The 15,078-nt window shown below is 40.2% G+C and overlaps 1 protein-coding gene across 1 annotated transcript; it reads right to left on the bottom strand.

Annotated features, from left to right (window-relative positions):
- Positions 1-9,372: 9,372 nt before the first annotated feature.
- On the bottom strand, positions 9,373-14,673 carry LOC108250444 (interferon-induced protein 44). The gene is made up of 10 exons (XM_017440331.3): positions 14,614-14,673; positions 14,214-14,240; positions 13,910-13,927; positions 13,695-13,712; positions 13,551-13,584; positions 11,428-11,629; positions 10,676-10,828; positions 10,262-10,430; positions 9,894-9,994; positions 9,373-9,799 (listed from the first exon to the last, which is right to left on the bottom strand). Exons 2-10 carry the CDS (start codon positions 14,236-14,238, stop codon positions 9,638-9,640), a joined length of 882 nt encoding a protein of 293 aa, XP_017295820.1. The 5' UTR covers positions 14,239-14,240; positions 14,614-14,673; the 3' UTR covers positions 9,373-9,637.
- Positions 14,674-15,078: the final 405 nt, after the last annotated feature.

The following is a 15,078-nucleotide window of genomic DNA, read 5'->3' as shown; positions in this document are numbered from 1 at the left end:
CTAGAAAAGGACTGTTTCACATTTCGAGTTGTTAAGGACAACAAACCTTTCACTCGCAGAGGCATACTTTCTGTTGTCAACAGCCTCTATGATCCCCTTGGATTTGCTGCCCCAGTTACCATTCAAGGAAAGGCATTGTACAGAAAGCTAACTGTTGGACAGCAAGATTGGGATGAGCCTTTACCAGCAGACCAGGAGCTAGAGTGGCTAAGGTGGTCTGATTCACTTACCGCTCTTGAAGATCTCCAAATCCACAGACCATTTGTTTCAGTTTCAACATTGCAGGCTCAGATAAGAGAACTATGCATTTTCTCGGACGCATCAACAACAGCTATAGCAGCTGCAGCATACCTCAGGGTTATTGACACTGGTAACCAATGTCATGTTGGGTTTATCATGGGCAAATCTAAGCTAGCACCATCATCTGCCCACACTATCCCACGCTTAGAATTATGTGCAGCTGTATTAGCTGTGGAATTGGCTCAACTGTTCATTGATGAAAGTGACATTGAGTTTCATGTAGTGAACTTCTATACAGACAGCCGAATAGTTCTAGGCTACATTCACAATGACACCCGCAGATTCTATGTATATGTGGCCAACAGAGTTGCTCAGATTCGCAAGTCTACTAATCCAGACTAGTGGCACTTTGTTACTACGGACCAGAACCCTGCAGATCATGGGACTAGAGCTGTATTAGCAACTCAACTGCAACAGACCGCCTGGCTCTCCAGTCCTCGGTTCCTCACACTGACAGAGACTGAGTCAAGAGATCCAGAACAGAACAAAGAGACTTTCGACCTAGTGCAGCCTTCAACGGACGTAGAAATTCATCCTCAAGTCATTTCCCTAGCTACAAAAGCAGAGGAAAAAGGGCTCAGTTCCCACAGGTTTGCACGCTTCTCAAGCTGGAAGTCCCTGGTAAGAGCAATCAAATCTCTCATTCATGTTGCTAGGTCATTCTCTAAAGTTTCAAGCACAGGCAAAGGTTGGCACAGCTGTAATCTTGCCAATACAACGGAAATCTCACAAGCAAAGACAGCAATCATTCAATGTGTTCAAAGTGAGGCTTACATAGAGGAGTTTGAAAGTCTGAAAAAAGGAACAGACATCCCCTCACGCAGTCCTCTTGCCAAACTTGATCCCATTATTGATTGGTGGGTTGTTAAAAGTTGGAGGACGCTTACAAGCAGCAGATCTATCTGATGTGGAAAAACATCCTGTGATAATTCCAGGTAATCATCATGTTGCCGTTCTTTTAGTTCGACATTACCACAACCAAGTAGCTCATCAAGGCCGACAGTTCACTGAAGGTGCTCTGCGCTCAGCAGGATTATGGATTATTGGTGGCAAGAGACTAATTTCCAGCACACTGCACAAATGTGTAACCTGTAGAAAACTTAGAGGTCGCCTAGAGGTGCAGAAAATGGCTAGTTTGCCCTCTGACAGACTTGCAGTTGACCCACCATTCACTCATGTAGGCCTGGACGTCTTTGGACCTTGGAATGTCAAGTCTCTTCGCACAAGAGCAAATAACACCAACTGTAAACGGTGGGCGGTAATGTTCACTTGTCTCAGTACCAGGGCCGTGCATATAGAGGTCATAGAGGCAATGTCAACTTCGAGTTTCATAAATGCCTTACGCCGTTTCCTCTCAATCAGAGGACCTGTCAAACACTTACGATCAGACCAAGGAACAAACTTCATTGGTGCATGCAAGGAGTTGCAAATCAATGTGCAAGACCCAGACATCATGAGTTGTCTACGAGATAATAGCTGCACCTGGACATTCAACGCCCCACATTCATCTCACATGGGAGGAGTGTGGGAGAGAATGATTGGACTCGTTCGACGCATTCTTGATGGCTTGTTATTGCAGACCTCAACTACTCGCCTCACTCATGAAGTTTTGGTCACCCTCATGGCAGGGGTCATGGCCATAATGAACTCCAGACCCTTAGTTCCTATTTCAAATGATCCTGAAGCACCTAAAGTGCTCTCACCTGCAATGCTTTTAACGCAGAAAGCTGGTGCTGTTCCAACACCACCTGGAGACTTTGAATTGAAGGACCTTTACAAGGCCCAGTGGCGGCAAGTTCAGGGTCTCGCGGATTGCTTTTGGAAAAGATGGAGGCAAGAGTATCTTCATACACTCCAGACAAGGCAAAGGTGGCGGGGAGAAACACGAAACGTCAAACAGGGTGATGTTGTTCTCTTGAAGGATAATCAAGTAAAGCGCAATGAGTGGCCTATGGGTATTGTGGTCAAAGCCATTCCCAGTGGGGACAACAGAGTGAGAAAAGTTGAGGTTAACATTGTGAAACAAGGTACTGTTAAAACATATCTTAGGCCTGTTAGTGATGTAATAGTACTTTTGTCCGAAACTGCCACGGATGTTTAAGTTAGACTGGTNGTGTACTGTAATACTCAGATTACTTAGTGTCTTATTTTTTGTGGCTTTACTACCCCCTTGTGGCAGGATGTAGGTTAGGTTTTGTTTTCCTTGAAATTCAGTCTGTCTAACGTCTTCGACCTTGCAACGTGTCAGAGCGACAGTGTCTGAATCTTTTCTTAAGCTTGAAGTATTTTTGTCCGTAAGTAATGTGTTATTGTATTCAATATTACTTGATAGAGATTGTCTGCTATTGTAAGTTGTTGTATAATGTTTAACTAATGTAAACGCGTCGAGCCTTCGTGATACTCCATGCTAGAATGTCCTTTGTATTAGCAATGTGTGCTCGACACGTGCAAACCGCTCATATGTTGTTTTCATGTTAATTTGCAGTTTTACGGAGAAGAAATAAACAGAAAGAAAGCCAAATGGAAGAGAAATATCATTAAACCGCAGACGTATTTCAGCCCACCGTTTGGAGTTTTTTTTTTTTTTTCTACGTTCGCTATCTGTCTAGCTCAGGCTAGTACACGTCTGTGTGAGGACAGAATATTATTCAACCACCTAATAGACTCAGCTGATTATAGGATTGGTACCCGAGACTCACCCTGCTCCTCTTGCCTTTTAGACCACTCCCGGACCCGGCCCACTGTATATACTTTGTCACCTGTAAATAAACCACTTACCTTTAGTTACGTCTGTGTCTGGTTTTGGTCTCGCTCTTGGACAAATTACTCCTGTGTTCATGTCAGAATGCTCCAGCCATAAACACTTGTCCTGAGCGATGCCAGATCCAGAACTGAGTGGGATCAGATCCAGTTTAAGTAGAAGATTAATCCGTTAAAATTCCATATTGGGACTTTACCTCTGGTCATTTTTGTTTTTGCAACGTTCGTGGTAAATCTTATGTGGGTTAGGAGAGTCACATCCAAGATGGCGGACTCCTCTCCCCGAACTGAAAGTACCAAAGCAGCTTCCTTGTTAGCCAGACACGAATCCATGATTAATGCACTTTGTGAGAGACAACAGTCAGAAACCGGCCGTCTTGATCAATTAACAATACTTACACAAGATATTCATCAAAAACTTTCGTCGCTAATACCTCACACCGCAGAATTCTCTTCCGCCCCCACCGCATCGTCACTTCCGGACATTTCTGCGAGGTTCCGTCGCCCACTCCCGAACATTTCGCTGGTGAAATTGATAAGTGTGCTGGTTTTTAACTGCAGTGTTCGTTAGTTTTTGCTCGTGCTCCTCATTCCTTCATGGGATGATTCATCCAAAATATCCTACATGATCGGGCTTCTTAGAGATGAGGCGCTAAAGTGGGCCGAGGCTAAATATAGCTTTCGAGCTATCCGACTAACGCCTTTTGATCAGTTCATTTAGGATTTCGAGCAAATGTTTACTACCAGATTTAATGAAACAGATAACACAGACGAGTGGAAGACGGCGTTTAAGACCCCTCTCGGACATTTCGAATATCTTGTCATGCCTTTCGGACTCACAAACGCACCTGCAGTCTTCCAGTCCCTCATCAATGACATTTTACGAGACTTTCTGAATATTTCGGTTTTTGTATATTTAGATGACATTTTGATTTATTCCCAGGATCAACATCGTGCTCAAGTTCGAGCGGTTCTACAAAGGCTGTACCAGAATCAACTATTCGTGAAAGCCGAAAAATGCGAGTTCAGCGTCTCCACCGTCAGCTTTCTGGGCTTCATCTTTGGACAAGGCCATTACCACACAGACCCGGAGAAGATCAGAGCAGTTGCCGACTGGCCCATCCCCACCGACCGCCGACAACTGCAGAGGTTCTTAGGATTCGCAAATTTCTACAGGAGGTTTTTTCAGGACTACAGCAGAGTCGCTGCTCCTCTCACTCAACTAACATCCACAAAACAACCCTTCATCTGGTCCTCCGAAGCTCAATCCGCCTTCGGTGAGTTAAAGTCTCGTTTTGTCTCCGCTCCCATATTACGTCATCCTAACCCTAAGCTACAATATATCCTGGAGGTTGAAGCTTTCGACTCAGGGGTAGGGGCTATCCTCTCACAAAGATCCTCTGAGGATAGCAAGGTTCACGCGTGTCCTTATTTTTCCCGCCACCTTACGCCGGCAGAAAAGAATTATGACGGTGGCAACCGTGAACTACTAGCGATTAAGCTAGCCCTTGAAGAATGGAGGCACTGGTTAGAAGGCTCTGAAGTGCCTTTTATCATCTGGACTGATCATAAGAACCTGGCCTATTTACAAACTGCTAAGAGGTTGAACCCCCGACAGGCTAGATGGTCTCTGTTTTTCGGGAGGTTCAACTTCACAATCACATTTAGGCCAGGTTCAAAAAATGTGAAACCAGATGCACTGTCCAGATTATGGGCTAGCCCTGATTCCTCTGAGGAGGAAGAACCCATAATTCCTCCTTCTTTAATCGTAGGTGTGTTAACATGGGACATCGAAAGAGAGATTCAGGAGGCCCAACGGGGGGAACCTGACCCTGGAGGAGGGCCTCCGGGTAAGACTTACGTCCCGGCAGCAGTTCGGCCCAGGGTCCTTGATTGGTTGCACTCTCAACAGTTTACTTGCCACCCAGGAATTCATCGCATGACCAAGCTGACCACTCGTTATTTCTGGTGGCCTAATTTGTTAACAGATGTCAAGGAGTTTGTTACCGCCTGTCCCACGTGTGCCCGCTGTAAAAACAGTAACCAACCCCCAGCTGGGTTACTGCAACCCCTAGCCATTCCTAGCCGCCCATGGTCCCACATCGCTTTAGATTTTGTCACTGGGTTACCCCCTTCTCAGGGACGCACTGTTATACTCACCATTGTCGACAGGTTCTCCAAATCCGCTCACTTTATCCCTCTTGCCAAGTTACCCACTGCCCTGGAAACCGCCGAAATAATCACACAACAAGTTTTTCGGCTGCACGGGATCCCGGTTGACATTGTTTCCGACAGGGGGCCACAGTTTACTTCCCAAGTGTGGCAGAATTTTTGCAGGGGATTGGGAGCCAGGGTGAGTCTCACGTCAGGGTACCATCCTCAGTCCAACGGTCAGTCGGAGCGCTGTAACCAAGAGCTGGAGGTGGCTCTCAGGTGTTTAGCCAGCGACAACACATCTACTTGGAGCAAGAAACTGGTTTGGATTGAATATGCCCACAACACACACATCTCCTCAGCCACAGGATTGTCTCCGTTCGAGGCATCTTTGGGTTATAACCCTCCACTGTTTCCAAGTTTTGAGCCTGAACTAGCCGTCCCTTTTGTGCAGGCCCATCTGCGGAGATGCAGAAGTGTGTGGAGACAAGCCAGGACGGCTCTTCAGAGAACATTGGAACAGAATAAGAAATACGCCGACCGTCACCGCTCCTCTACACCTAACTATAAGGTGGGCGATAGGGTTTGGCTGTCAACCAAGGACATCCCGTTGAGAGGCACCACCAAGAAATTGGCGCCTCGCTTCATTGGGCCATTCCCTATCAGGGGGGGTGTAGGGATCTGGAGTTAGCCCCGCCATGGGGTGGCTCCTCTAACTTTTGGCTTCACAGGTGATCCTGATTTTACTGATGAGACCTGCCAGTACTTAAGCCTCCAGCTGAGACCAGACCTTCGCTGGAGCATCGAACCTCCTGGGTTAGATTCTCAGCCATAGTAGCTAATCTCAGTGTTGATGCTATGCTAACTAAGTTCTCTTTGCGCCCTTGATTCAGGTTCTTTGTCACGTTAAGACCTTCGCACCTCACGGAAACTTACCTTGGATTACTAGATACTTACCTGAATCGGCCAGCTAACAGCTGGCGAGCGGAGCAGGCATGTCCGAAAGTGTCAAAACAATATTGTAATAAGGTCATGTACTGATAATAAATAATAATATAAATAAAATAATTTGTCGCTCTTCACCGCCATTGCCGCTTTGCTTAAAAGCCTCGTTTGGACCCGCAATGAATTATAGGATATGGTGAGCTAGCAGCCGCCCGCTAGCAGCCGCCGCTAGCGCTAGGTGCTGGGAACCCGGGAGCGCGTGGAGGACGGCGGTGCGTCCGCCGGCGGCGGTGCGCGGAGGATCACGTTGAGAGGCGCCGCACGCCCGGCCGCTCTCGGGTTTTGACACTTTCGGACATGCTTGCTCCGCTCGCCAGCTGTCAGCTGGCCGAGCGTTTCACGTTCGGTACACCGGGAGAGAACGCCTGACTCCCGGCACATTGTTATAAAAACTCCCGCTAGCTTTCCCAATGAGTGGAAGATAAACACCGATATTATGTAATATCTAACTGTAAAATGTTTAGTTTACTAAAGTATTTCAGTAAACTTCAGCCTAGTGTCAAGCTTTTATTTTGGTACTTCCTGTTTCAGGCATTAAACATTTGCATATTAGCTAAACATTTAGTTCCAAGATTTAGATTTAGATATAACATTTAGGATTTAGATTTAACATATAACATTTAGGATTTAGATTTAACATATAACATTTAGATACAACATATAACATTTAGATATAACATATAACATTTAGATATAACATTTAGGATTTAGATTTAACATATAACATTTAGATATAACATATAACATTTAGATATAACATTTAGGATTTAGATTTAACATTTAACATTTAGATATAACATTTAACATTTAGATATAACATTTAGGATTTAGATTTATATTTAGCATGTAGCTGTAACAATTACATTTAACTAGCTAAATATTGTAAAAAGTGACATCAGAAAATCAACACTACATTTTTAAACAGTGTTTGAATCTAAATGTGACAAAATTTAGGCATGAATTTTGAAAACAAGCTCGTTTACAAACGGCGCCCCACATGAACTGCCTCAATGAGTCCCCCACTTCCTGTGGTGAAGGCCATTCAGATGTATCTTCTGAGTAAGGTCTTGCCCCAACCCTCTCCTCTGCATCTCTCTGTTCCTCTCCCTCATCATCATCATCTTCACCTCTCTTGTCCACTTTCTCCTCTGTGGTGTTGGTCTTGCCATGTCTGCCTGCACTATTTTTCCCAAACTGACACAGTGGTGGTCAGCAGAAATTCAAACACTCCTGGGCATCTAGGTTTGTGTGGCCTCACTAGCTGAATTATTCATACCTGATATCATCTCTGGTCTCCTCTACAGCAGCTGATCACTCTCCTTTATTCCTTACTTGTGTTTTTCTCCTCCAAGTCATAAAGTCTTATTAATTAGCTTTGAATAAATTACACACCTTGCTAATGCACATTTTTAATATAAACAATATTTAAATTGAAATCCTTTGGTATGAAATGGCTGTTTCTACACTTCCAGCTAACATTAGTCCAACCTGTCTCCTTCTCCTGTCTGTCCTGATTCTTTCTCTCCATCCTCTCAGTTCTTATATTGTAAATACTGATCAGTAAACAGCTGTAACTTATTATTTATTAGTAGCTTTAGCCAACCTGAACATTTCCAGGGCTCCTCTTAATGCTCAGACAGAACTTCCTGCTGTCTTTCAACCACTTTGAAAAGCTTTTTTCATGCCTACATCTTTATCTTTCTGCCTCTCCATCTTTAGCTCTCTGTCATCAGATGACAACACGACTCACACAAAAACAATCGCGCTCCCGCGCATGCTCGAGGGGGCACGCAAGAGCGCCACTGTGGACACAGAGTGGAGCGGGTCTCCTCTCTGCTGTGAGATTGACAGCTGTCAGTGCTGCAGAATGAGTGCTTTCTCACATTTAGCCGCCAAAGTCACTACATTTGTAGCTTTAAAAAAATGCTAGAGGAATCTGAAAACTTGCTAAATATAGCGTTAAAGTGACAAAAAGGCCGCATGCGTGGTTTTTTTTTTGCGTGAGAAATACAAAAATACGGATCTGACCCACATTTATATTGTTATTAATTCAAACTCTGAGGATTCTGATTGTGGGACAGGGGCACCTAGCGGTTCCGAACCGACATTTGTCGAGCCAGACAGCTGCAATCAGCAGGTCCAAACGGCTGCCTAGTAAAGATAAGTTTTATTTATTTATTTTTTCAACTTTTTATCTCTTTTATTAAAGTAGTTCTAATGTTAGTTTTGAAAAAAATTGCTGTGTCTTTAACAGAGACATGTTTCTGGGACAGCTGAGCTGTTCAAGCTACAACTTTCTTTGGCAAAATGGCAGGGACGTTTTGCAGACATCAGAAAACATTTACTTTTTGTCAAAAAATGGCTAGGTATTTTTTTTTTTTTTGGCGCTTGGACTGTTTCTAGAAGCAGTAGATATCCAAATGGAAGTACAGTCCTGCTCACCATTATTGGCACCCATGAAGTTTAAGTACATATAATGGAATATTTACTGAAGGAAATTCATCAAGTGAAACAACATTTTATTGCTGATAGCTTGTGCTTGATGCAAAACAGCAAATGATCAAAGACATTTAAAAAGATAAACATTATGAGGAAAACAAAGAAAATCGTAATTTTTACCATGCCAATGGTATTGGCACCCTTTGCTGCAAATCAATATGAAAACCCAATTTGGCTCACCTGTTTCAAATCACACATAAAGATCACTTGTGATGGACTGCCTCCACACACATATGACATGAATTAACCAATGAATGATCATGAAGATATTCACTCAGCTATGCAAATCATGAAGGGGTGCCAATAATGGTGAGCAGGACTGTACAAAAACATGCAAAAGGGAATTTTGCACAAGTTCCCTTTAAGGAAAATGTGCACTTAGAAACAGTCATGAGGGAAGGAAGAAGGAGCACTTTTCTTTCAGCATCCAGTATCTCCGACATATGCAGCTAGACTAATCACTCACTGCATGTGCAAGTCGGTGAACACACTCTACTCCTCCCCCTTTTTTGTCTCTGTATTATCCCTTGGACGTGCACTGAGATGTTGCATATCACAAAGAAACACCAGTGCACACAGAAAGATCAGTGGTCTCCATTTTTGTATAAACTGACAGTTTTCTTCACAAAGTTTAAAATTTGTCTTGGACATAACTAATGATTAGCACACCTCTGTGAAGTTTTATTTTGAACATACATAAAATACACAAAAAACCTCCACAAGTAAAATATGAGTAGTCTGTTTTTAGTGTTATAAAATCATGCTAATAAAGTAGAGCAACATTATCTTTAGGTTTGTTCTGCAAGAGTAAAAATCCAAACTCAGACAAAGAAAAGATCTAAATTCAATCAAATCACAATTTTACTACCTAATTTTACTGCTTTGACTGCCATAAATGTTAACATTGCACTCTGAAGCTTTATAGTTTGTCAGCGTAGTCATCTCCAAAGTCAATAATCAGCCTCAGTGCACTCAGGATCAGAGTGTCAACATCCACATTCATACAAGTTTCTTTACTGTAGTTCTTTATAGGGAGGATGCAGTTCATTGGAATTCCCAGACTTGAACTAAAGTCGGTCATCTATAAGTAAAAAGAAAAAAAAAATACATTATGAGCCAATTTTTTACCTTTTACAGATTTTTACACTCATATTCTACAAAAGTGTAAAACTTACCTTTTTCTTTAAATGTTTGCTCTTGTAGACATTTTTCAGAGAATTATCAGTTTCACCACATGCCTCATCAATTTTGGTAACAACAGCCAGTTGGGGAATACCTGCAGATGCAAACATTTACTTTTAGCTATAAATCAGTTAAGAATTTTAGTAACCAGTCCTTGTTTAAATTTTCAACCTGGTGAATGCCTGTCAGAACAAATCACACTCAGAGTGTGGTTCAACTGCTGTAAACTCTTTTCAGTTTTTCCATTTCTGTTTTTTTTATACTTAATATACAACCTTTTGGTTGTGAAAGTATAAATTATATTTGCAGTTCCATTTTTAGCTACATTATTTTCTAAATCCAATTTATAATACTTTCTCACCCAGATCGCTGGCTGATTCTCTGATTTCCCTCATTTTCTGTAAAACAGAGGATTTCATTTCTGCTGAATTAGCAGAGTGCACACAAACTAGAACATGGACTCTGTCATCTGGAGATGGGGAAGAGTTGTAGAAAGGATCGCCAGCAGACAGTGGAGATACAGGATTGAACTGAAAATGAGTGGTTAAAAGTTAAATGAGTGGTGATTTATTAAAAAAACAATCAGAGTGCATTTTACAAAAAGCCTTTATTCTTATGTGGACTAGGTTTCTTAGAGGTAGAACAAATTATATAATAGCAACAAAAAAATAATGAAAATCTTATTATTAAAGGGTGAACTTTAGGCCTCTAAGTAATGGTTTGTCTTTACAAATTATGAAAAATGTATGAAATGATCAAAGTGTAACAGTTGTACCTTGTAACCCTCCTTCACATGTCCCATCAAGGCCAGTTTGATATCATGTGTGCTGACTCCTCTTCCAGCCCCATCCTCCAGACCCATGATGTCATTGAACACAAAGGGGTAATAGTTTCCTCTGTTTTCTTTCTGTATCTTGTGCGTTTCATACTGAGAGACAGAATTACAGTATAATGTTAAGATAAAAAGCCCCCCCCCCCCTCCAAAAAAAAGAAAGAAAGAAAGGAAAGAAAACCATGATCTTTCAAAGGCTATTAAAATTAAATTTACTTGACTAATTTTTAATTTGCCTTTGTTTTATTTAAAAACATTAAAAATGTCAAACAGGATTTTGTGTTTGAACTCAATTTTGTTTTAGATAAAAAAAAAAAGCTGTAAACACTGATACTGGTGAGTATTTGCATTTTTGTACTTAACTGTAGATGAATGACATAATTATTTTTTACTTGTAAACATCCAACATGCAAATTTCATGCAGAAAGTCCCCAGTCAAGAGTCAAACTCAGGACCATCTTAACGTAGATTATCTTTTATTTATATTTTTAAGAAGTAAGATTCACATTTAAAGATGATAGTTACACATGCTATTATTTAATAAACCTAAAGTACCTTTTAAAACAATTGTCAAGCAAGTGGAGATAAAAACAGTGATAAAGTGACAAATTATTATACAGACAGCGTGCATAATACTGCATCAAGAAAATGTGTTGAAACTGTCAACTCTGAGTACAACAAAGAGTTCATATTACCTTTTTGGTGAAACTTTGGTCAGCTGTGGTAGCACTAACCAAAGCAGAGTTAGTCATTCTCCCTCGTAAGACATTGCTGACAGAGTTGATGAAGCTGGACTTTCCAGCGCCAACTGGTCCATAAAGCAAGACTCGGATGTGTCTGACGTCATCATTTTGAGGTTGAAAATCTTTTACATAACTCCTTTCTCCCGTAATGTCTCTGTTGAAACATGGAAATGAAGGGCATCATTTGTTACCATAGTTTTTCTACATCATAAACTGCTGGTTTCTCGTTAGGTCCATGAAGCTGCAGACAATCACAGCTGTGCTTTGAAATAAAGTCTAGTTTCAACAGAGTTCATGCTCACATGCTAACAACTGCTAATTAGCATCAGATACAAAGTCCAAATAAGAGTGATATAAATGTCATCATGCTTTTAGTAATTTGGTTATAAACTGATCTTTTAAATATATATGAATGTTGATGTGATGATGATGTCCCATTGTAATTAGAGGATGGACAAAAATTTACAGTTTATGAAGAAGAAATGGACATTGAAGCACGTGGTTTTGATTTGAAAATTATTCATTAATATATGTATTACATATAGTTCAACAGTTCCAATTTATATTTAACATTGTTTCTGGTCATCCCTGTAAAAAAGGCTTAAATAATTAAATTTTTTTTAATTTATCAAACCATCTCTTCACCCAATATATTCCTTATGTATGGAGAACGGTCTCTGTGGCACAGCAGACTTGTATACTCTTTAAGATAGAGGTCTCCAATCACCAGTAGTTGTCCATAGGTTTAGTACTTGGCTGCATAGAAATATTTTAAAAACTTTTCTTTAAAAATCAATATAAATAGTTTATATGTGGAGTATTTTATTATGAAAAATGACCAGTTTTGTTGTCTTGAAAGTTGTCTTGTATAAAGCAGTCCATGATGTATAAAAGGTTGGGGAATGCTGCTTCAAGACAGCTCTTAGGCCAAAGTTCACAGCTCCAGAAGTAGTGCTGTAGTAGGGTCATGTGTCATAGAGCCAGTAAGACTTTATTTACTGTGACTGTCATCCAACTAATGAGTGGGTGCACAAACTTAAGGTTACTTTGGACCTCAACCCAAACCCTGAGGGTTATTTTCTCTCAGGGGCTTACTTTGGGGGCAGGTGTGGATCAGTGTTAGCACAGTCATCCGCCAATAAGATAGTTGAAGAACTGATTCCACCAGTATGCCACGTTTCGAAGTGTCCCTGGGCAAGATACTGAACCCCTAATTGCCTCCAATGTGTGCCCCATATGAATATGATCTAAAGCACTGATTATATTTTACAGCATGATTTAGTCAGATTAACTTTATAGAACTGTAGTAGAGTGCTGTATGAATGTGTGTGGATGGGTAAATGAGGGTACAGATTGTGTTGTAAAGCACGTTGAGTGGCCTGGTTGGTTAGAAAGGTGCTATACAAGTACAGTTCATTTACCATTTGTAGTCCCTGCTCTAATTTCTCATCCCATGCTCTGTGATTGAGTGGTCTAGGTTGGCCTGTCCTTTCCTGTTATGGCGCATGCCCCTGTGCTGCAGAAGCCTGGTCACATTCTTGTCTCATTTCTCCACTGAGTGAGCCAATATTGTCGGGATTTGGGTTGTTGTCAGTTTGTTTTCATGTTTCTTTTGGTTTTTGTTTCATGTCTTAGTTTTCTGTTTCTGCATCTTTTTCTCTGATGTCTGTGTTTTTGTTATCATCCACTCCTCCCCAGTTGTCACTCACTCGGTCTCCTGCCAGGCCCACCTCCACCTACCGGCAATTGTCATCACTCACCTGTGCCCACATAACTCATCACCCTCTGTGCTTAAAACCCGGTCACTTCCCTCACTACTCCGCTGGTTCATTGGTTTGTGTAGAGTTCTGTTATGCTTGTTCTTAGTTCCCTGCTGTTCATGTCTCATGCCACATTCTTGCTCCACTCCTTGTTTTTTATGTTTGTACCTAGTTTCAGTTTTTGCTGCCACAACAGCCTTTTTTTAGTTTATTTTATTTCAATAAATTAGGTTTTAAGATGAGTCTGCATTCTGGGTTTGTCTCCTTAAATATAAATATACATTGGCAACATGTAAGAAATACAAATATACCCACCCCCAAGAAATTTCTCTCCATGGATTTCTCAGAACTGCAAAAAAAAACAAGATCATCAAACTATTACAAAAGTAAACAAAATCTACATATTAAAATTACATTATTTACAATCAGTTACATAAAGAAGTTATATATTTCACTTACGTGGAGAGGGTAGAGGTGCTTAACACAGAAACACAAATATTTTACTTTGACTGAAAAAAAAAATCATTTTACATGAAAGTAATGAAAACAGTCTACATAAATTGTATCCTAACATTTTTCAATTACATGAAGTTGGTTAGGACAATAATTATGATATGCAAAATATATTTGGAGCACATTTTCTGTGAATGCATAAAAAATTTTTCACAACTTACTTGGGATGTGCTGAGGAGCTAAACACAACATAAGAGATAAAAATCTTTGCATGAAAATGTTGTAAAAAAAATAGCTGATTTAGTTTTATAACAGAAATGATTTCCAGCACTAAATAATTTTTTTTATTTACAATAACATAATTGTACAGTGTAGTTAGTCTATCTTTATTTCAAATTGTTATGCCTAAGTGGTTAAAAAAACTAATATTTTAAATGAAAATAAAACTAGGAGAAAATGCAATAAGGCTGTAAAAGTACATATTACATGCATCCCAAGCAACTGATTTTAATTCATGATACTTACATGGTGATGAAGAGCTACTACCCATGGCTTTTGCATGAAAAGACAAAACAATATATTTTTAGGGTTTTTTCCACTGTTTTCTTAAATATGTTTATTTAAACTAAAACTTTTAACAGCAAGTAAGGCAGTGTTTTTCACGCCTTGATTGTGCTCCTTGTATTCTCGCTTCCCGTGTTCCTGTTTTGCCTTAATTAATAAGTTTTTGTTTTTGTTTTGTTTTGTTTTTGCTACCACATCAGCTTTTTGTTTTGTCCTTATTAATAAAATTAGTTTTTATTTTTTACTTCAAAATGAGTCTGTGTACTGGGTTCACCTACCTCAACCTTAACAATAAATTAATTATTTCGTCAATCCTTGCAGCTCTTTTAAAAATTATGACAAATAATATTTAGAAACCTACCTTCAGTGATGATGTACTGCACATGGAGGAAGAGCAGCTTGTGGTACAGAGAGAAAGAAAGTGAGACTTTTTATACAGTATAGTTACTTTCACTTTCACTTCTTGGACCATGTGATTTACAAGAAAACCTCTCATTATGCTTGCATTGGACTAATTCAGAACTGAGGTGCTTTCAGACATACTGTCCTTCAGTAACATTGACTATGTTGGGCTAATGCACTAAGGCTGAAATTAATGCTAAATGGTGATACTGGAGTATTTCAACTTATATAATTACAATTTAATTTAGCAACATTTACCGTCTTTATGTGTGCCTTTTCAGTTTCAATACATTTTTCAAATTTTTTCTGTAGGATGTAAAGTAAATCAATAGATAAACCTGTGCAAAAATATCCCAGCACCTCAGTTCAATAACAATTAGACTTCATCTTTTCTTGTTTCATATTTCTAAAATTGCCCCAAATC

The sequence above is a fragment of the Kryptolebias marmoratus genome, linkage group LG6, assembly GCF_001649575.2.
Source record: "Kryptolebias marmoratus isolate JLee-2015 linkage group LG6, ASM164957v2, whole genome shotgun sequence".
In the NCBI taxonomy this organism is placed as follows: domain Eukaryota; kingdom Metazoa; phylum Chordata; class Actinopteri; order Cyprinodontiformes; family Rivulidae; genus Kryptolebias; species Kryptolebias marmoratus.
Note: the sequence above shows the minus strand (reverse complement) of the source record. Positions and strands in the feature narration are given on the sequence as shown.

Bases quoted from the DNA above. Each gene is read 5' to 3' on its own strand.
- LOC108250444 (XM_017440331.3), bottom strand. From the start codon at position 14,238: ATGGGTAGTAGCTCTTCATCACCAT. The intron at 11,630-13,550 runs GTGGGTATATTT...ATGTTTCAACAG, and splicing joins TGGAGAGAAATTTCTTGGGG to AGACATTACGGGAGAAAGGA. The intron at 10,829-11,427 runs GTAATATGAACT...TCTGTCTCTCAG, and splicing joins ACCAAAGTTTCACCAAAAAG to TATGAAACGCACAAGATACA.